At 43.7% G+C, this 20,859-nt stretch overlaps 1 protein-coding gene across 1 annotated transcript in view; it reads right to left on the bottom strand.

Moving 5' to 3' along the window:
* The window catches only part of NSMCE2 (NSE2 SUMO ligase component of SMC5/6 complex), a 124,060-nt gene that overhangs the window by 80,318 nt on the left and 22,883 nt on the right, over nt 1-20,859 (bottom strand). The window contains exon 3 of the mRNA XM_088533332.1: nt 17,936-18,042. Coding sequence (XP_088389458.1) covers nt 17,936-18,042 — 107 coding nt within the window. The remainder of the gene's footprint in view (nt 1-17,935; nt 18,043-20,859) is intronic.

Below are 20,859 nucleotides of genomic sequence, written 5' to 3'. Positions count from 1 at the left end.
AACTTATTTCTCTCTTATTACTAGATTTAATCATGGGATGCCTCCATTCTTCCTTTTATCTATTACACTGTCACCAAACAGTGGTTCCTGAGTCACTGGCAAAGGAAGCAGCCGGAGCGAGTGACAAGGGTCCCCTTCACACGAGGGTCAGCAGCCCCCCAGGAAGGAGGTTTTGCTGACAGGTTACACTATATGAGGGGCTCTCCCTGTCACATCCATTGGTTCTGGCCACCTTCTTCCCTGATGGTGCAAATGCTTCACGCTGTGCCCAACGGTCACTACATCGTCGTGTCACCACACTAGAGAGAGAAAACCACCCAAAGTGGCCCAGTATAACTTGCCATAAGTGACTAAACATTACACACTGGCATCTCTGTCTTTAACCTTACTTGCTGCAGCAAAATACTTAAATTTGAACTGAAACTACTGCCTAGTTATTCATAGTTCAGCCACATCTTGGCCCACGCTCACTCCAGCAGTTCCTGCAGATTGACCTGACATCTCAGCCTGTTACCGATCCACATGATGATTATTCCTTTTTGTTCATCTTCCATCATGCAATACAGAATCACACGATAATATTCGTGGTTTCATGAGCTCCTCTTCCCCACCAACCCCAGCAGCACTTCCAAGGGATCTTGGTTTTGACAGCAGACAGAGCCCATCTCTACAAAAGCACTGATTTCTGCCCTCGTTTTTCAAGTTCATGGAAGATTCATGGGACAAGTAATAACAAAGCTCATTTTCTTGTATAAAATACTGAATGCAAAAGATCCCAAGAACAGGACATACAACTCCCTGCCCGAGGGCGGTGCAGATAACCATCAGTAAACTGATGATCATTGACTGGGTCCATCATTTCATCGCTTTCATGGCAGAGACACTGAGCCGAGCCCTACCGCAGAGCTGGGGAGCAAAACCAGAAAACTAGCAGGAGAAAAGCTCTTTTGCAGAGTCACTAACTCAGACTGGAATAACTGAAATTCCCACTTCAGAAGCTGCAGCTTTGGAGTGAAGCTGCTGGTCTCGGTTCGCACTCTGGGAACGCTGGTGTCGAGCTCCATGCTCAGTCCGAGGAGGAGACTGAGGATGAGGATGATGAGGCTCTGAACCAGGACAAATTGAATGGTTGCGGGCTCGTGAAATCCCGCTGTGATAATTAGCAGCCTCTCAGTGACTAGTATATTAGCAGAATTTCTTGTTTTAGCAGTAAATACATTTTACCAACACGTATATCTGCTAGCTAATATGTCAACCCTGCTACAAGTCCTTTGTAGCCATCTGGCCTGGCAGCCCCGTCACACACTGCTGCTTTATGGCAGATGACTAGTTTCACAAATGGACAGAGCTGCAGAAAAGCTGTAGCTGAGATGCAAGTTGCAGCATTTAAGCTTCAGAGACTTTGCTACCTAATGAAATCAACCTCTCAGTCCCCTTCCAAAATGAGAGTGCCAGCCTTGTCACAAAGTGGAATGAAAAAGCAAATTGTCAAAATAACTACGTAACTAAATAAAAGGAATCACCAAAACCAGCTAACTAAGCAAAGAGTTGCCGAAGGACCCAGTGGGACAGGCAGTCCCATTCCTCTCATGGGCACGGTTGTCTCCACCACAAACCTTTTCCTTGAGTCAGATGCTTAAGCCAGGCAAATCCTTCCTCACAAACAACGATGAGAGAGAGGCAAACAAACTATCAGATTTAATATCTCCGTGGTTACAACAGTCATCTCTGAGGTGAGTGACCTGTTTTCAAATCTCTGCTCATCCCATATTAGCTGTCCTAGCCCATAGGCTACTGGGTATTCTGGGGTAAGACATCTCGATCTCTCCTGTTTGAAGTTGTTCCACTTTGTATAACTAATTAAAAGTTAATTGGAGCAACTACTCAAACCTGACTCTCCCACATCCCAGGTTATTGCCTAACTATTCAGCTTGAGATTCATTCATTTTCTCTCCGCAAGGTTCCTAAATCATGTAGGCACTTTTGAAAATCCTATTCTCTATTTCATGTACAAATATTCGCAAAACATAAAGTCACATTCACTTCAGAATCACCACTACAAACACATCCTGCTCTTCTTGCATACAATACAAGGCTCTTAAGCAGTTCAGCTGCCTAAGAGCAAAAACTAGTTTTATTTTTCAAATCCTCTGTCAAAGTATAATCCATTTTTGCAAGTACAAAAACACCCTCTTCCTCCAGTTATTGACTTTGATTTCTTGCTTGGAAAATAGGCAACAAAAAGCCTCAAACTATATTTACAGAGAGAAGGATAAGGGAATTTTGGTCTTTCACAGTGACTGATGATTATTCTTTGGATCCTAAAAACATGGTACAGGCTTCAGAAAACCCATGACGAAGAGATGAACAGATTCTGGCCCTGAAGAGTTCACAGTGTAAGTGCTGGACCTGGCACCCACGCAAAGATGCAACATAAACCAAGCACCAGGAAAAGCAGAGGTTACAACCCCGGGCTAATGAGGCCAAGCGAAGGCCTGTGAGGCATTTCAAAACAAGGACAGCCTGGTATTACAGGCACTTGTTCCAGGGCTGTAAGGACAGCGGGGACCGATAAGAGAAAGATACCAGGCTAGGGAATAGATTCAACAAGCAGTACACATGACAAAATAAATCAAGGAAGACTGTTCGGCTGATAAACACAATAAATGTAAAGTAAAAAATGTAATAAATAATGTAATAAATGTAAACAGTTATCTTGGTATAAAGCTCGTAGAACCTTTTATTTCATTCAGATTACCCCTCCTGTAAGAGAATTTAACCAAATAAATCAAGCAAAAAGATAAAAAAAAAAAAAGGAAAAAACAGTCATCCCACATGCAGGGTACACTGGTATAAATGTTTTGGATCTACTGCTGACTGGTAAAACCTTCCACGTAGACAAAACTCTAGTTTAAAAGGCAAATTAACCACAGGGATGAGGGAAAATTTTACCAGTGCTGGTGAACAGCGGCTTAGGAAATGTCAGAGTCCAGCAACAGTATTCCTGAACTTTTAAATGTAAGATTAAATGTAAGATTGTAAGACAGGCAGGGAAGATCTGATTTCAAAAAACAAAATCTGGGCTGTGCAAAAGCACACTGCTTCATTTACCATCTCCAGATACAGCATTCTGGTAATCTTTACCATGCAGGACATCTTCCCCAGAGCAGAGGCCTGTAATGATATAATACAGGCACAAAACAAACCCCAGAACAAAAGGTTAACGTCTTTTACAAGATCTAATTTCTCTAGAGATTTAAACATTTAAATATGTCATTACAAAACAAAATGACTCAGTATAGATGTAATTCAGATGTACCAAAATGTATTAGTCATTCAATAAAACCAGCACTGAGGATTTACTAAAAATACTTTACAGAAGAATAACAACACATATTTACTTTATCGAGCGGTTGTAGCGGAAAGCACATCAAACCAGATCCCACATAATTCACCTTAATTTGTACACCCCAAAACTAGGGATTTGCAGTCCTTAAGCAGCACAGCTAACTTGCATCTGATTTCTGATCTTTGTTTCAGATAGCAGAGCAAGCAGAAGCAATGTGTGATAGTACCAGTAACCAAAAGGCAAAGCAACCAGCACAGTGAACTGTCTGGCCACACGAAAGGTTCCCTGCCAGGTGGGAAATCGCAGTAAGATGGAACTTGCTGTACACTTGTCTGGTACCAGCAAGCTGGCTCCTTGCAATCAGGGCACAAAAACAGGAGTAAGGCAGTTAAAAAGGCTATTTGTAGATGCTGCTCCCAAAAGCTGTTCCCGGGTGGTGGTAACACAACACAGGACACTGGTGCAACCATTCCTGGTGCTCTGGCAACCTCCCCTCCCATGGCAGAGCTGAGGCTCTGCCAGCTGTAGCTCCGGCTGCCCCCACTGCTGTGCGAGGTGAGGAGCCCAGGGAGGCCAGCAGGCTTCCCCGCTCCTGGGGTGCCACACAGGAGGTAACGAGATTTTTGAAAAGATTTTTCATGGGCAAGACCCTGAGCCCCATCCAAGTGAGAAGGAATGTAACAGTGAAGCAACTGAGCACAAAGAAGATTCAGATTTGCAAAATGGCAGAAGCTGGAAGCCTCCGACTTCAGACAACAGCTCTACTTCTTCCTTCAGCTGTTTACATAGCAGTTCCAGGAACAGAAAAGGTTAAAAAACTCTTTTGGGAAAAAAATTCTCCCCTAGCAGTGTTAGCCGTTGATGATGCTTTCTTGTTTGAGACATAAAATCCTGCCCTATTACCCAGGGGGATGTTGCAGGGAGATGGTCATGACTCTTCCAACCTTCCAAATTCCATCACTTGCTGCTAAAATATATGGACATGAGTAACATAACCAGGGGAAAAATGCACAAATCAGAAAGGACTATAGAGCTCTAAGCAGTGTGACAGGGACAGGAACTCAGGTAACGCTCTCCCCAACCCTTCAGGTCAAGGGAGAGGCCCCGCCAGCAGATGTAACCAGCAGACTGGCTGGGTAGCTGGTGTCTCCACTAAGGCTTTGGTTTCTTTGGTTAGTGATGCCTCATTTAATGAAGAATTACAGCTAAGAAGACATGGAATCCATCTGGCAAAGGGAAGAACATCTCTGCAAGCAGATTTGCTAACCTAGTAAGGATGGCTTTAAAACAGGTCCACCAAGAAATGGGTACCTTGGCCCAAGAGGCAAGGAAAGGGTAGGTATTGAGGAGAAGGTCTGTGTGAGGAGAGGCTACATGGGAGAGTTACACGTTTCCACTTGGAAGGGAGGGCATTCAGAGGCTTATCTCAAAGCGACTGGATACCAATGTATGGAGCTTGGGTAACAAACGAGAAGAACTGGAAGCCCATGCACAGTCAGAGGGTTATAAAGTGATTGGGATCACAAAGATTAAATGGAACAGCATGCACAACTGGAAAACTGTCATGGAGGTATAGGGAGAACCTGCATGGAAAAGAAAGAGGAGTTGCTCTTTCCTATAAGGCATTTCCTTGATGACACAGAGTTCTAGAGTGAAATCATAGGCAGGTCTTTCATGAACCTTCTGGTTTGAAGCAGAAAGAAAAGCAACACCGGTCCTGCTGCAGTGGGGGCCTGTTACAGACCACCTGACCAAGGAGCTGAGGCAGACAAGGCTGCCTACGAACAACTAATAAAAGCAGCTCACTTACCAGCCTGGGTCGTCATGGGGGATTCCAAACATGTGGGTAGCGTGACATTGTGTGAGCAATCCAGGATGCTTTTAGATGGCACTGGAAAACTTCTTAATGCAAATACCAGAGAGATGGATCAGAGGTAACACCCCACCTCAGCTGTGTTCATAATCAGGAAAGAAGTGGTGGCCACTGTGGTCACAAGAAGTAGCTTGGGAGCGGTGAGCACAACCTGACTGCATTCAGGATCCCAAAGAAGGCTGGGAAGGTAAGCAGAAGAATTACCATGCAGGATTTTCAGTGAGTGGACTCCAAGTTATTCAGGGAACTGCTCAGCAGAATCCTCTGTGAGGCTGCTGCACACAGTGCCGGTGATAGCTGTTCACTTTCTAAAGAAAAATGAAATAATCCTGTTGTAAAGGAAGGCTGGAGATTTCAGCAGAAGGCCCACTTGGACAAGCAGGAAGCTTCTTAATGAACTGAAATGCAGACAGACAGCATAAAGGAAGGAACGGGCAAAGGAGTACAAAGGCATTGCTTTGGAACTTGGGGAGAAAACCAGGACAACCAAAGGAAGCACACTGTTAAAACGAGTGAGAAATGTAAAGAACATCAAGAAGGAATTTGGTTAGTTCAGAGAAAATTCACAGCTGTTCCTGAGTGGGGTAGATGTCCTAGAGATGTCTGTACATCATCTACATGTTTAGATGGAACTAAGGGAACTTTAGGGAACTACAGATCAAGTTGCCTCGCCTCTGCCCCTGTAAAGATTATGTACCACATCTGTTTGGAATCTACTTCCAAGCAGGCAAAGAACAAAAAGGAAATTAGCAACAACCAGCATGGATTTACCAAGGTCAGATCACGCCTGATCCACCTGATTGCCTTCTGTGATGAAACGACCCGCTATGCAGACGGGGGGAGAGTAGTGGTGAAATCAAATGGACAATTTCCATGGGCCTTCCTAGAGCTGGGCTCTGAGGGAGATACTCATAGGAAACACTAGTTTGACATCCACTTGGTAGCCTGTTGAAGCAGGATATCTTAGTGAGAACGACATGGCTAAGAATGTTCAAGGTCATCACCAACAACCTGGACAACAAAACCAAATGCACTCCCAGAAGTTTTCCAGACAGTGCAGAACTAGGGTCATTTTTCACAGACTAAACAACAGAGGTTTAATTAAGATGTACCCTGACAAGCACGCTTTGTTGTTTCTTATTCATTATCTCTTGTAATAAAGAGTTGTACTCAGAACTCAGTTGACCATATATATGATCCTGTTTGGACCACATCCCCATTTTTTATGTCCATTGATCCAGGAATGCCAGGGACTGCTGTTAACATTTTCAGATTTTGATCTATTAAAATGAGTAGGAAACCCATACTGCATGGGCCCAAGAAAACATTTCATCCCATTTACTGTGGTTAAGACCCGAGCAAGTGCCTCAGTTTTAATTTCACCAAATTTGCAAGAAGGGAGTCTCAGATGACACCCATCAAGAGCCCCCCCTCTTCAGCGTTAAAGGCGAGTTTTGTTACTTGGAACAAGTGCCTGTCTCTTTCTCGGGCATGAAGGGAGAACACTAGCAGCAAGTCAAGGATCTAGCTCAAGATTCCTCTCTTCTCTGGTCCAACTGGGTGTAACTCTGAAAACTTCAAGATGGATTTTATCTGCTGGTACCTAATTATTAAATGGTTTGTGTGGTTTTATATGATGCAGATTTTAAGTTAGCAAAGAGATTAAGAATTTTTCAATTATGTAACAATGCCCAGAGCAGGAGATATTCATTTACTTATTTTTTAAATCATCGCATGTAAGAGCAAAATGCTAGAGGTAAAATATTAGATGCCCCGAATGTTTTTCATATACCAATTTTATAGGGCTGAAGGTAGCTTTTAGCTAGAACTATGTTCCAACAGAGGCATGAAACAGAACACAAATTTTATTTCCTCTAGACCTAGATAGCCAGTCAACATAAATTTCAGGAGGGAACAGTGCTTGTAGGTTCTAAATTTTCTGTAGTTTGTTCCTAGTCATAGCAGCATCAAGATGCAATTACTGCATCTGACTAAAGATTCGTACTCCCTTGGCTTTAATGGTGGCGGAAGCGGACAGTACAAGTATGACGAGGGCCAAAGAAAACTATCGTCCTCTGACCCCCATCATGTACTCTCCTGCTTCTAGCACCCTGCAATTTAGGGATTTCCTGAGACAGTGATTATAGTTGAATCTTTGTGTCTAATAGTCTTCAATGAGTTTTTCTTCCGTGAATTTGTCTAGTAACTTTATGAACTCATTAATGCTTCTGGTCCTGTGCCACATCCTGTACTGATTAACCTCACAATTTAATTATTCACTGTGTAAAAAGTGGCTTCCTTTTGTTTGTTTAAAGCTGCTCCTGGATGATTTCATCCAATATCCTTTGGGTTTTTTTTTTGTGACATATTGAACTAAGTACTTCTCTTCCATCCATGACTGTACCTATGATGAAAGCCACTCTTTCCTGAATTTATTGCCTGAACAGAAGTAAAGCCACACCTGTGATATTCTGTAGATATTTTTTTTGCTTTAGCTGCATTTTCTCCTTAGCATTCTTAACTACCATAAAACTTTGTTCTTCTATTCCAAATTTAACAGACAAATGAGAACTGAAGTAATTCATGGTGAATGACTTTGATACTTGAGTTTTGGGGTTCTTTTAATGGCCAAGTGCAAACTCATTTTGAGCTGTTATCCACGCAACAGCTAGAGTTTTCTGTGCTCTGTACTCAAGCCTGGCTGATGGCATTTGACTGCCTGTGTGTTTTTAAGCCTGTATATTTTTAAGAGACTGATGAAAGAGGCCAGGCACATACAAACCTACCTGGCAGATCAGAGAGGATGCACAGACATACGTGGTTATACACACATACCCTGGAATACTGTATTTTGTCTTTCTTCTAGTGCACGCCACCAAATTACAACAGTCAGTTGTGGCTTTTGGTGAAACTAATGGACCAAAAGGGATTTGAAATCCTAATCAGGTTGCAAGCAGGAAGAGGAGCTGCCCAAACTGAGCACAACCCAAGTGTCTCCTGGGAGAAGAGGTGATGATGACGGCTGGGCTCAGCAGCTGCTGGAATGTCGCAGGGGTGGGAGGAAATGGCATTTTTCTCTCCAGAGGACGGAGGGGTTGGTAACAGCCAAGTCAAGAAATACCCTATTTCAATAGACACTTTTACCGAACTGGACCAGACTATTCCTAGAGCAACCGAACCTTCACCTGTGCCCTTTGATCACCTCCAGCTACGCATGAAAATACCCCAGGAAAGGCACTGCAGCCCCAGCCCGCGTTTGATCGTTACAGCAGTTACTGTGCACCACAAAACCACCCTCCCAAGGCTGCCCGGCTCCAGGTGCCACCTTTGCAGCAGCCCTTGTATTTGCCCAGCCCGTACAAGCCCTGGTTACACCATCCTCTCCCCACACTACAGACTGCTGGGGAAAAGAAAAACTGCTTTGTACAGAGGATGAATAAATATGTGGTTGATGAAACACAGTGAAATGTTCATAAACAGGCTGTGGTGATACAGTAAGGCACAAACATATATAAAAAAAAACAGCAGCAACCTCATTTAGGGTTTTATTTATTTGCTTTTGTGGACTATATCATGCATAGTGTGTGTGAGTGAGTGCATGGGTGTGAACTTAGCGCTTTACAAGGATGTTTTTGGTGTACCTGATGTACACGTCTATTTTCTTCTTACATCTTTTAAAATATTTTTATTCCCTGCCATTGCTAACACACAAGCCTAAGGATAAAAAAAACAGCTCAGCTGGTTAGCTCAGACTGTGCACGCAGCTCAGTAAGAGGAGAGCCCAGTAATTAGTTTAACTTGCCAACCCTTACTATCGAGCCCAGTGTTTGCAACTTGCTGTAGGTTATCAACAACAGGAGCACATTTAGGAGATACCAGGACACCTGGTATTGATTTCTGGCAGGATTTAGATCTTTTTTGAAACCTCTAACTGAAGTTGGAAAGATAATTAAATGCATACATATTGTTAAGTGCAAATAACTTTTTTAACATGAAGAGCCATCAAAATAGGCACAGTTGCTGCAGCACAGTAGATAAGCAAAGCGGTTTTATGATGTATTTATTTATTTTAAGCAAAGCACACCATCCTGTGCATAGGAGCAATATAGGAGGGGAGGAAGAAAGACAATCCAACATTTGCAGAAAAGGTTGAAGGCAAGTGCTAAAAATCACAAGAAATTTATTATATAACTTACTGAAATAAAAGACACATCAAAAATTTATTCTTAAACTCTCAACATTAAAAAATAAAACAAAAATGCTCCACAAACTTTTCGCTCCTTCCATTTTAACAACAGCCTTAAATTGACTGTTGTATAAAAACTTAAAACACTCAGAAAAATTTATATTATGAAGTTGCATGTAACACGAACCCTCCTGATTAAGCCCAGTACTGGATAGCTCACCGAGAAAAAAACCCCAAATAACATAATTTTTTGTAGGAAGGTAGGAATGAGGGTAGTAACTTCTATTAAGTCCTTTTAAATTTAAACTCTTTCATAGAGAACAAATTCTTAGTAGCGGCAGCCACAAAAGTATGATCTAGTTGATGTTTTTAACGTTTTCTCTGTAATTCATTGAAAAGCTACTGAGAATCGTGGAAAGGGGGAGATCTGAGGAACTGAATGTTCGTATTGATAAAGTCCATATAGAGGAAAAGAGCAAATGTTATTGCTCGAGTGGACAAACATTGAAACTTTTGCGGAAGAACACCCAACACACACACACATTCTTTAGAAACAATTACACTAATTAAAACAATACCGAACATTTGGAGAGAGACACCTTATGGAACCAGTTCCAAAACAGTCTCCCCAAAGACACTGATCAACTAGATCGTGTTCAACTAACGGGGGAAATTAATTTCAAGTCAAAACTCCTTCTGCTGAAAATCACCCAGCTTTGAGGGCTCCCCAATCCCAGCACTGAAGGCCTTGGAGCATCAGTAGGAGCTCTCTAGCTGAAATGGCTAATAGGAAAGACTATTCTCACTGATAAACTGAAGCTACAGCTCCTTTGTTTCTAGTAATATGTTTCATTAGCCAAAAAATCAACAACTTAACAAAAATCCATGATTTGAGATGAAAAGCACTTTCAATTTGCACTTACTGGCCAACTGCACCTACCAGCAGAACATTTCGTATTTTTTTCTCCTTCCTGTGGTCAAGCTAAGCCAGAAGGAGCTAAGCCATGATGACTCTGAAATGCAGCCATTGCCTAGAAAAGCAAGGGTCCAAAACAACTTTCAGCTGTACTCCATTGTGATCTTCTGGAATTCCAGAAATAGTTTTGGTATTAAAATAAAATCGTAACAAAGCTGAACTCTCAAAGCGCTTTAAAATCCTAAGGTGGGGGAAAAAAAGTCTCTTTACAGATGGGACTATGGGATCCTGTCCTCATTTCACAGCTGTGGAAACTGAGAGTATGGTTGAACAATACAGTAAATTCAGTTTCCATATGTCTAGCAGCAAGATCAAAAGCACCACAGCTGCGTGACGCACTCCTAGAACATGGCTCACTTTGCCCATTCTCACCGTGCCCCGTCCTGCTCCGTCGGGTAGCGCGTGTCCTTCCGCACCCGGCACAGGGCTGGCACAGACACGGTGCTTGAGAGCTGGCTCATGGGTGGGAATTGCTAGCAGGCAACTTGGGACTGCACAGAACTTGTGGTAATGAACACGGGACCGTCACCCAAGGCACGGAGTGGAACAATTTGTCAAGGTCAACCTAATAGGTTGTTGCTAGACCCCAAAATAGTATCCCGTTTCCTTGATCCCGGGACAGTTTCGTACCTACTGGGTAGCATTTCCACCCAATGTAATAAATACAGTTTTCAAATTAAGATGGATAGTTTTTTGTTTTACAGGTTCCTGTCTATCCCTGCTGCCACCCTGCTCCGTGGACGTCCCAGTTCCATGTGATGGAGCAAGGTCCAGAACATTTCTTTTGACCCAAATTCTCACTGTGCTAACCAGCTCTGGCTCCTGCTGCTGCACCCCTACCCACACAAGCCAAAGACCATTTCAGTAACTATGGTGTTGACCCTGCAAATATTTAGGAAAATGCTTAGCTCAACAAATATAAGTAATCCCACTAAACTCAAACAGACCTATGTTTGTGCGCAAGGGTTTCCAGGGTTTAGCTTCCAAAAAGCAGCATATATTTTTATGCTTGCTGCTAGACACTCGGTGACATTATTGAGGATGTGCTATATGACTATATAAATCAAAGATGACTATTACTATTTCTTTATATACAGCTTACTATAAAAGCATTTTTACTGCAGCTCATCACATGTCAACTATAACATATTACAGTAGTGAACTATACATGCAGCTTGCTAATTCTGGGAAAACATAAAATCAGCTTCCCTCAAATGGTTATTAGCTCAACACATACAGAGACACACACGGAAAGTAAAGTAAATATTAGAAAGCAAATATTAGAAACGTGTTGAAATGCCTTCTTGTCCCAGATTCTGCGGGGAATGGAGAACATGTCTATAGCAGTGCAATTTTGTTTGAATTCGTGTTTGGGGAGTTCTGTAGGACAGAACAAGTATATTACTGTTGACTCGAAATGACCTCAAAAGTATTGAATTAAAAAAAAACCCAAAATATTAAAAAACTGCAAAGCTACAAAATGCCAAAATTAAGTTTCCCTGAAAAAAACTTTATTTATCCCCATGACATTATGTCTATGTAGAGGTTTAACTACAGAGTTGCATTATTTTCCACTAGTATCCTGCCTGAGTCACGATGAGGATTCGACCCAACCGTCCATATGTTGCTTGTTCTGTAAGATGAACTAACAGTCTCTGAAGTGGCTTCACTGCTAGACAGCGAGTAAGCAAGTAGCAAAGAGCCATCCTGGTCAGCATTCAAGGAACCAAAATAGCAGCCATGGAGAGCGCCAACATTAATGGAAACTTTAAAGCTGAAGTGAAAGCTCTAGAAATGTATTCCCTATCTGACACGAGAGAAGAAAAATGCCCAGGGGCAGTGCCTTTCACTTGGGAAATACTGTAAGAGCCCATTTATTCTCCTACCAGCCTAAGAAAAGATCTGTCCATTTCATGAAATCCATTTCCATGGTTGCAGAGTTCACAGGCATCTTCCTGAGCAATTCCTATGACATAAAGGACTTTTTTGAGTCTTCAAAGTCTTCAAAATGTCTTGACATGCAAGATTCCAGAACCAGGGGACACTGATGCACTGCACAGACGATAGACACTCTGCTGGAACAGTAAAGGTGACAGCTGCAGGTGTGGGTATCACTGGTGGATTCTGCCCTAAAACACGCTGCCATGGCAATGCCAGCAAGAAGGAAAAGAGGAGCAAAGTGCTCATTAAGGTGGTGTCTGACAAGATTCTTGCTTGAGTCTCTACCAAATCCAACAAGACTCTGGGAAGTTCAACACCCAGAACAGTTTCACTAACAGCTCTGTCACGGGTCATGCCAATCAGTGTGCACTGGCAGAGAGCCACAAACCAACTACAGCACATGAATCCCATGGGAATCCGAGTCTTTTGATGTTTAGCCATACAGAAGACTAACTAACAATTTGCTTTTGAGGCACGGAGACGTCTCTGACAGGCAGCCAGGGGACTGGTTGGACACTGATGACACTCTCAGCTCGTGCCACATAGACTAGACGTGGTCATCGCGCTAAGCTCTGCTGCTGTAACTGGGCCACCAAGAACTGTGGGGCACAGTGGAATCACATTCCCTTGTTGACCTTGCTGTTCCTTGGAAACTCACTGCAGCGGGAGCTTCCCCTACAGAAAGTGTTTCGTGGGATTAGTTTACTGTACCCAAGGAAGTGACATGGCTGCAGTGGCAGAACCTTCCCCAGCAGGACACTCTGCCAACACAGCTGCACTGGCAGAGCCCAGGTAACAAGGATAACATCCCTGAGTCCCTTCTGGGTTTCTGACACCAAGAAAGGCTGCTCACATCATTGGAGCACTTCTCTTCCAACTTTTAAGTGAAAAAAAAAATGAATTCTTCTAAATATATAACTCTTCTAAATGGTTTTAAAGTCAAAAATAGCCTCCATGGACTTTACTGTACAGCAGAGTTATAGATAAGATTCATTCATTCTGCACATGCTGCTCAGATCACTTGTAAGCTGCACACTCGGAATGAATATGACCTTCCTCCACATGCTGAAGGCACTGCTGTATCACTGAAAGGAATTATTCCTCTGTAGGATTAAAACCTATACATCGGCCACGAAGACAGCACATCCCTGCTCTGAATTACTAACAGGGAGCGCAAACATCTCCTACATCCTGCCCAATGAACTCAATGAACTCTAAAAGAGAACTTCTGTCAATAGAAATAAATGTAAGACTAGTCTCTGTATCTTTAGTGGGAACAAAACTGCATTTGTACAAGGTGAATTCCTCAGCTTTCCCAAGAAGACTGAGAAAACTGAGCATCTGACAAATTGTGAAGTCGCACATCCATGAGTGACCCTTTCCAGGCGTCTCAATTCCTACGCAAGATGCACAATGACATCAACTGTAGAAGCTTTTGCAGATTAAAGCAAAACAAAACAAAAATCAGAGAACAGTTTCATTGCACTTCATGTGTTCAAACTAATTTTACCCTTGATTTGACCCCGGAGCTGCAGTTTTAAGTGCTCAAATCGGTTGCCATGTAAGACAACCAGAAAATAAAGCCGACGTCAGAAGCCTCTGGCATTTTGATATAAGTGACTCACCTCGCGTGGCATGGGAAGGCTGCAGCAGAAGGAAGGATAACACCCAAGTGTCGAGGCGACTCACAATAGTCTCATTTTTTTTGTTCCAGCACAACACCACGTCTTTCCTAGAGCTGTATCAGCCAGTCTCTTCCCCACGGGTGTCTGTATGACTACATGACCTTACAAGCCCTGACTTTTCCCTTTCCAACTGCCTCTGCTCACACATCCTTCCTTAAAACTACTCTTACAAATGCTTCGTAAGCACATCTCATGCTCCTCTTCCTCCTCACCTCCTCACTTGGGTTTAGTCACACAGAATCCCAGAATGGTTGAGGTTGGAAGGGACCTCTAGAGATCATCTAGTCCAACCCCCTGCTCCAGCAGGGACACCCGGAGGACCTTCCTCTCAACTTGAGGTGCAGCAGAAGGCAGACAGAATACAAGCAAGATAAATAGGCAAGTTTAGCAAAGTGGTACCTTACAACAGAAAATGCAAAGCAACCTTTATCCCCAGTGCCACTACCATGAGACGTGGGGAGCTGCAGAGCAAAGGAGAGGCAGGAATAACAAGAGAGCTTGTTATGACTTCCTTGTTCTCTAGATAGACCTATAATACCTTGAGATTTATTTTCTTTACAGATATCTTAGGCCTCCACAGAACTTACTCCAGCTTTTAAAGCCTGAAACAAGCCAAATGCTTGAAAAGCAGAGATAGCAATCAGAGACTATTGCCAACCCTCTCCTAACCTAGAAAGCAGAGTGGGAACCGCGAGCAGGCAGAGTATGTTGGCCCTCTACCAGCTGAGAGCTCTCCCAGAGCAGGGGACGCTGAGCTCAGCCTGGTGAGTCCCAATCACTTGGGTCCACTTCAAGAGTATAAAGTAGCCAGTAAGAGACAATCTTACTGCGGTCGCAGTCTGTTTTGTTGTTGTGGGGGTGTATACTAAAGACAAGAGTGCTGTCTGGATTTTGCATGGAGACAGCCCAAATGTTGGCTAATAAATTTTAAAAATACCCGTTATAAATGAAAGAAGCAGCAGGAGGAGGAGCCCAGTCATTACACAGGTACAAGAAAATCCAGTGGCACAGGGAGTTTCCACAGACAAAGGATTTCCCACAGCCTATTGTTGGAAACACTGTGTTTCAATTGCTCATTTCTTACTCAACAGGTTGATGATTCAAACAGAAGAGGATGCTGATATGTTTCATCTTCTGCATTCCTCCAACTGCAGCCTAAATCAACAAAAACTTGTTTTTTAAAAGCCTGCGACTGCACTTCATGCAAGTTCCTCGTTACTTATATTACATACTCCTGTTGCACAATATCAGCATTTTGTCAATGCTGCTTAAATGTGCACATAAAATAATAAATCGAGAGTTCTAACTCTGTTTGCAGAGAGGGCAAGTTACCCTTATCTTGCTAACTTACAGTTGGACAAGCGGGTGATAAGAAGGTGAAATACAGAATACAACCTACTATAGAATGCAAGCTACAGCTGCATGAGAAAACTAAAAGACCAGAAAAAAAAAGGGTAACAAACTTACAAAATAATTATTTTTTTTTCAAGTTGAAACAAATGTTGTTTATATCGTATACAAAAACAGTTGGCCTGTGAAAATGCATGACCTGCTGCAGCTTCCCAGGGGAAGCCCTCAGGGCAGGGACTGGCTGCACTGGGGAGCCAGCAGAGGCTATTTTAAACACAGGCTTTTCTACAGCTGCCTCCACGTGCAGTCCTCACTTCAGTAATCCTTATTTCCTGAAGCAGATTTTAAGCTGGTCTCCAACAGGTAAATGCAGACATACTGTGTAAGGCAGCACACACAGCTATGCCCTCAACGAAGCATTAGCTTTTATTTTTAGTGAACAGTTTTGTATCTTTGTTCTGCTGCAGAATCTTATATATGTTATTTCTTTCTCTTATTCAAAAAGATTTTTTCAGGGTGCTGGCAGTGGAAAGTACAGAAAACTCCCTGGAGAGAGGTAGGAGGAAGGGACAGGAGAAGTGAGGCTGATTAGCCTTAGGATCTTATCTCCTAAATTTATTTTATGTCCTGGAGCCTCATTCTTAAAGTCTATGAAAAGAAAAATTAGGGAAGGAGCTTTTTTTATCCAAATAAGAAAGGGTCTCTGACACAATATAAGTGAATACAACATAAATACAAGTACCCCCTATGTTTCACTGAAGCCCTGTAAAACCTCTTTAATCTCTGATTTTATTAGTAAGGCTTTAAAAATAATGAATACTCCAAGGAAAAGGAAAAACTCCTGACTGATCTCACAAATATATGCTAGCAGCTCTGCAATTATGGGGACGAGTGAATTGAACCATGTATTTAGAGACTGCACAGAGAACACATTTAATGCTGACCAATGTCGGCAGTGTTCAGCTCCTTCTAAATATATGATATTCACCTATCTGGATGATTTTTTTTTTCAGGTTCCGTATCTGATTCAGGATGACACTTAAAAAGTATTAAAGGAAAAACAGTTTACCAAATGAAAACGTAAACATTGCTTAGATTAAAAATTGAGGAAAAATACATTTCTCTGCCCTCCTGTTATACCCTGGAGCGCACATCTTTTATCTTGAGGGGAGAGCACAATGCACCTTTGCTTTCTCTAGAAAAATCCCCACAAAACTGGCACCTAAAACTCTACCTGCAGCCGCCAGCATGGGTTATTTCGAAAGTCAAGTTCTCCAGACACGATGAGCAAGGACAGAGCGGCGCGGGGACAGGGCCATGGAGCCAAGCGGCTTGTGGGGATGCGCGGGGAAGTGGTCGCCGCGGAGAAGGGACCTGCGAGGAGGGCAGCAGGGCCCGATGACACCAAGCGCAGCAAGAGAACAGGGCCCCGGCACCCCCTGGCGGCCGAGCTGGGCCGGGCCGGGCTGGGCCAAACCGAGCCAGGCTGAGCAGCCGAGTGGAACTGAGCAGAGCTGTCCCAGCTGAGCTGGCCAAGATGAGCGGCACCAGGTCAGGTTGAGCTGAGCCAGGCTGAGCCGAATAGGACCAAGCCGGGCTGCGTGGAACTAAGCCAGGCTGAGCTAAGTTGAGCAGGGCCAAGCTGAGCTGAGCCAGGCTGAGACAAGCTGAGCGGAACTAAGCCAGGCCTCGTGAGCGGAACCAAAAGGAACCAAGCGGGGCCAAGCGGAACCAAGCTGGCCCAAGCTGAGTCAAGCAAGCCAGGCTGGGCTGAGCCGAGAGGAAACAAGCCAGGCCGAATGGGGCCGAGTGGAATATAGGTGGGCTGAGCCAAGTAGGGCCTAGCTGGGCCAAGCGGAACTGACCAGGCCGAGCTGGACTGAGCAGAGTCAAGTTGAGCCTGGCTGAGCTGGGCCAGGACAAGTTGAGCTGGGCCGAGCCAAGCGGAACCGAGCAGGGCCAAGCCACGCTGAGACAGGCCAGGCCGAGCGCCCCGCGGCCGCTGTCTCTGCCCCTGCAGCAGTCCCTGCCGTTCGGCAGAGCCCCTCCAAACACCGCAGTGCCCCGAGTCTCACAGAAATGAGTGGTCAGGTATCAAATGAGACGCCGGTTAATTGATCCAGCAGTTAACGCGCTCCCCCTTTATTAAGCACCAGCAAACTCATGTGGCAGAAAGAGCCAGGAAACCAGGTTTCACGAGCTCTGCTGCAGCCACTTGGTTACTCCTGCAGTCAGCCACCTCACTCATCGTGCAGCCTCTGTCCTCCTCAGCACGTGAAGCAAGCGCCGTCCAGCACGGACGTTTCAGCTACACAGTCTGCATTTGTTCCCAGGGCACTATTCATCTCCGCAGGAATTTTGTGGAAAATACTACTGAACACGTCATTACAAAGTGTACCGCAAGGCGTGCATGCTGGGAAGCAAACTGCACCTGTATGGGCAACCTTAGTAACCTGCCTTTAAAAAAATCTAGTTTTTCCAACATTGTATTATTTCGAGGTAACATTTTGTATTTAATAGTTAAAATATTTAAGTAAGCATACATAGGGTAGCTCTAATAAAAGTGCCAGTTTACCTGATGGACTGTTTCTTCAATTGCTGTCATGTAATGATTAAGTTCTCTGTCCATAGCAGCATATTCTAACATCACCTTTTCCACACCGTCAACCTCTTCTACATCATCTGCAAAACAAAGTATTTGTACATGGGTGATCAACTGTATTAGCTTCAGGCAGCAATTTTCCTTTTGCAGGTATGAAAACAAATATTAATGCTATGAATTTGTTACACTGTGAATGAAAATGCAGTAACTGTATTTCAGCATCTGTGAGGAAGAGCAGGTGTTTGCAAGCTCCTCAATCATATACTTCTTACCTATTTTGCAACCATAAACCTTGACATTTCTTGAGTAACTTGAACAAACAGCTTACTCAGAAAGACACTTCCCTGGTTTCATGTGAACGGCAGAGTGTGTGTGTAATTTCATCTACCAACACCTAGTCATTAGGCAATCAGTGTATTTTCTGCAAAAGTTGTATTTCATGACTCATCACGGGGCCTCAGAAATATTGAGAAGAAACTTAAATGTCTTCTCACTACAGTACAGTTCAAAGCTAAAATTAGGCCCCTTTTCCCCCAGTAAATATAGGTACTGCCAAGTCAAAATAGAGGCAGAATTTTATGATATGAGAATTAATGGAAGGCGGAATAGCGTTGATAGATCAAACAGCAAAATTTTAATTGCCAGCAAAAAATCAATGAGGACAGGACATGCAATTAGTAATTCATTTCCATTTTTATTCTCTTCTGCACTGCTCCTAATTTCGCTGCTTTCATCTCCAGTTACACAGTGCCTTCCCGTTTTAGCTGTGCCGTGCGTGCAGGCAGCTGGGGCCGCATAGCTGGGGATCCTCAGAGCCGTTCCTGGCCGCGCGGCCGCAGCTCGAGCTCCTGACACAGGTGCTTTTGTATCACACCAAATACGGCCAACTGTGGGAGCACGGGCAGCACAGGCCTCTAACCCTTCTATGAACCTGGGAAAGACAAATCTTCATCTACTCTGGTCCCTTTTTTTCCTACCCTGGAAGTTCCAGGTGTAAGGAAAGGAGCTGGAAGCAGTTTGGAGCTGGAAGCAGTGAAAAAGCACCCAAATCTGTAATGCAGAGACAGGAGGAGTCATTTAACGGAGCATTCCTGTTTATGAGCAGATTAAGCAGTCAATCATGTTGTTATTTTAGGGAGAAAATCATTGTAGAGCTTTTTAAACTACTTAATTGCACAAAACTCCATCTCTGCAGAGAGGCAGCATAAAGCACTGGGCCTGGCCCCTTTGCTCCCGAGTAAAACCTGGACCTGTCGCTGAAACACATCGCTCAGGGACAGAAGCTTCGTACCACACGAAACAGTGATGGGCTCAGGAGACAGCGGGAAAAGCTCCAAGATATATTTACACAAGCAAAAGTTACATAATAAGCCATACTCTTTTGTGAACATGGCAATTACAGTCATGATGTTTCCCTTAATTATACACAGGCTTGGTATGCATCCATTTTTCATTAAGCAGATGAATGGGTAATGCAGACAGAATCTTGGCATCCCTGCAAGTTTCTTCTGAATAATCAGCGCTTCCCTCTCCCCTTCCCCTTCCCTCCCACCCAGTTTCCATATCCTCTTGGGGAGCTGTGACCATGCTCTTTTTCCTTCCTGCTAGGAAGCATATGAAGTGCCTCCTTCAAGGCTGATACAAATGGTACTCCATGAATCACAGGAAAGGTTTGCGTAGCAAGTAACTGTCATTCTCCTCCCATGGCCCAAATGAATCATCTCAGCGACACAAAGAAACAACAGTGGCCTAAATCTATTTTTTTCTAGGAAAAGAAAAGGGCATTGTTAAGCGGCAGGGGAGCTGTATTAATGCAGTCCTTCCTAAAAGTTCAGAAAAGCTTTAGATAAAGAATAATAATGTTGCAACTGATCTTGCAGCACTGGAGAGATGCATTAAAATTAAGCGCAAACACAGAGGGCAGCAAGGACATTATCTGTAACTACGTCCTGCCCTACATTCCTCTGGTCCCAAGAGTTACACCCATCCACCGGCCTGTTTTAAGCCTCAAACAATGTTTGTTAGAGTCCCTCATGTGCTGTTCTCTCCTGCACATGAAGCTATGTATGTTCTACACACAGGGAAAACCCTGTATGTGTATCACTCAGGCATGCTTAGAGCCTGATGTTGAAGAAGTTACAGAATAAGGATGGATCCTGAAGGGCTGAATAAAGGTGTGTGATGTCCTTTCCCTGTTTCTCTCTCATGATCCCACAGGGCACCCTGCAATGTGTAAACGTGGCAGCTCACACATCGAGGCTGAGGTACCAGACACCCCAGCTGACCTGGTCTTACTAGGGAATGAGAGCCTGGCAAAGAGGGGGAAACCTCCCTCTCCCATCCACCATCCCGCAACTCACTCTCCCAAGTATCACCCACCCTGAGCTTAACAGCACTGTGAGAGTAAGAGGAATCAAGATTTAACAATCAATTCAAGCTTTTGAAAGATGAAATGGCATGACCCACTACCCACTCTCTAAACTCCATCCCTGTTTTTATTTTGGTTGTGAGGAAAGGTTCATGACGAGGAGAGACGCAGGCCCCGTCCCTCTCCCATCACACCAACCGCACAGCCTGCTCAATCTGCCCAGACCAATGCCAGCCACAAAGCACTCAAACCTCTCATTCTGCAGGCAAAAACCTGCCTCTGTGCCAAACCCAAACACTTTGCAACTGCCGGATCAGTGTTACCTACTCAAAATATATCCTAATCTTGTTTCGGGTTCATATCTAAAGAATTAATTCCAAACTTTCTGCATATGCATTTAGCTACTGCCACCAAATATCACAGAAGTTACAAACTGTAGTTAAATCTCCTTGTTATCTAGGCTAAATATGTTGACTTCACTATGGATTTCTCCATAAGACCTTCCCCTCACCACCCAGAGATTATATAT

This window comes from Tinamus guttatus, unplaced genomic scaffold, assembly GCF_059628265.1.
Source record: "Tinamus guttatus ecotype Peru unplaced genomic scaffold, ASM5962826v1 Tinamus_guttatus_pri_ptg000492l, whole genome shotgun sequence".
Taxonomy (NCBI): domain Eukaryota; kingdom Metazoa; phylum Chordata; class Aves; order Tinamiformes; family Tinamidae; genus Tinamus; species Tinamus guttatus.
The sequence above is the reverse complement of the archived record's forward strand: the minus strand, read 5'-3'. Positions and strand labels throughout refer to the sequence as shown.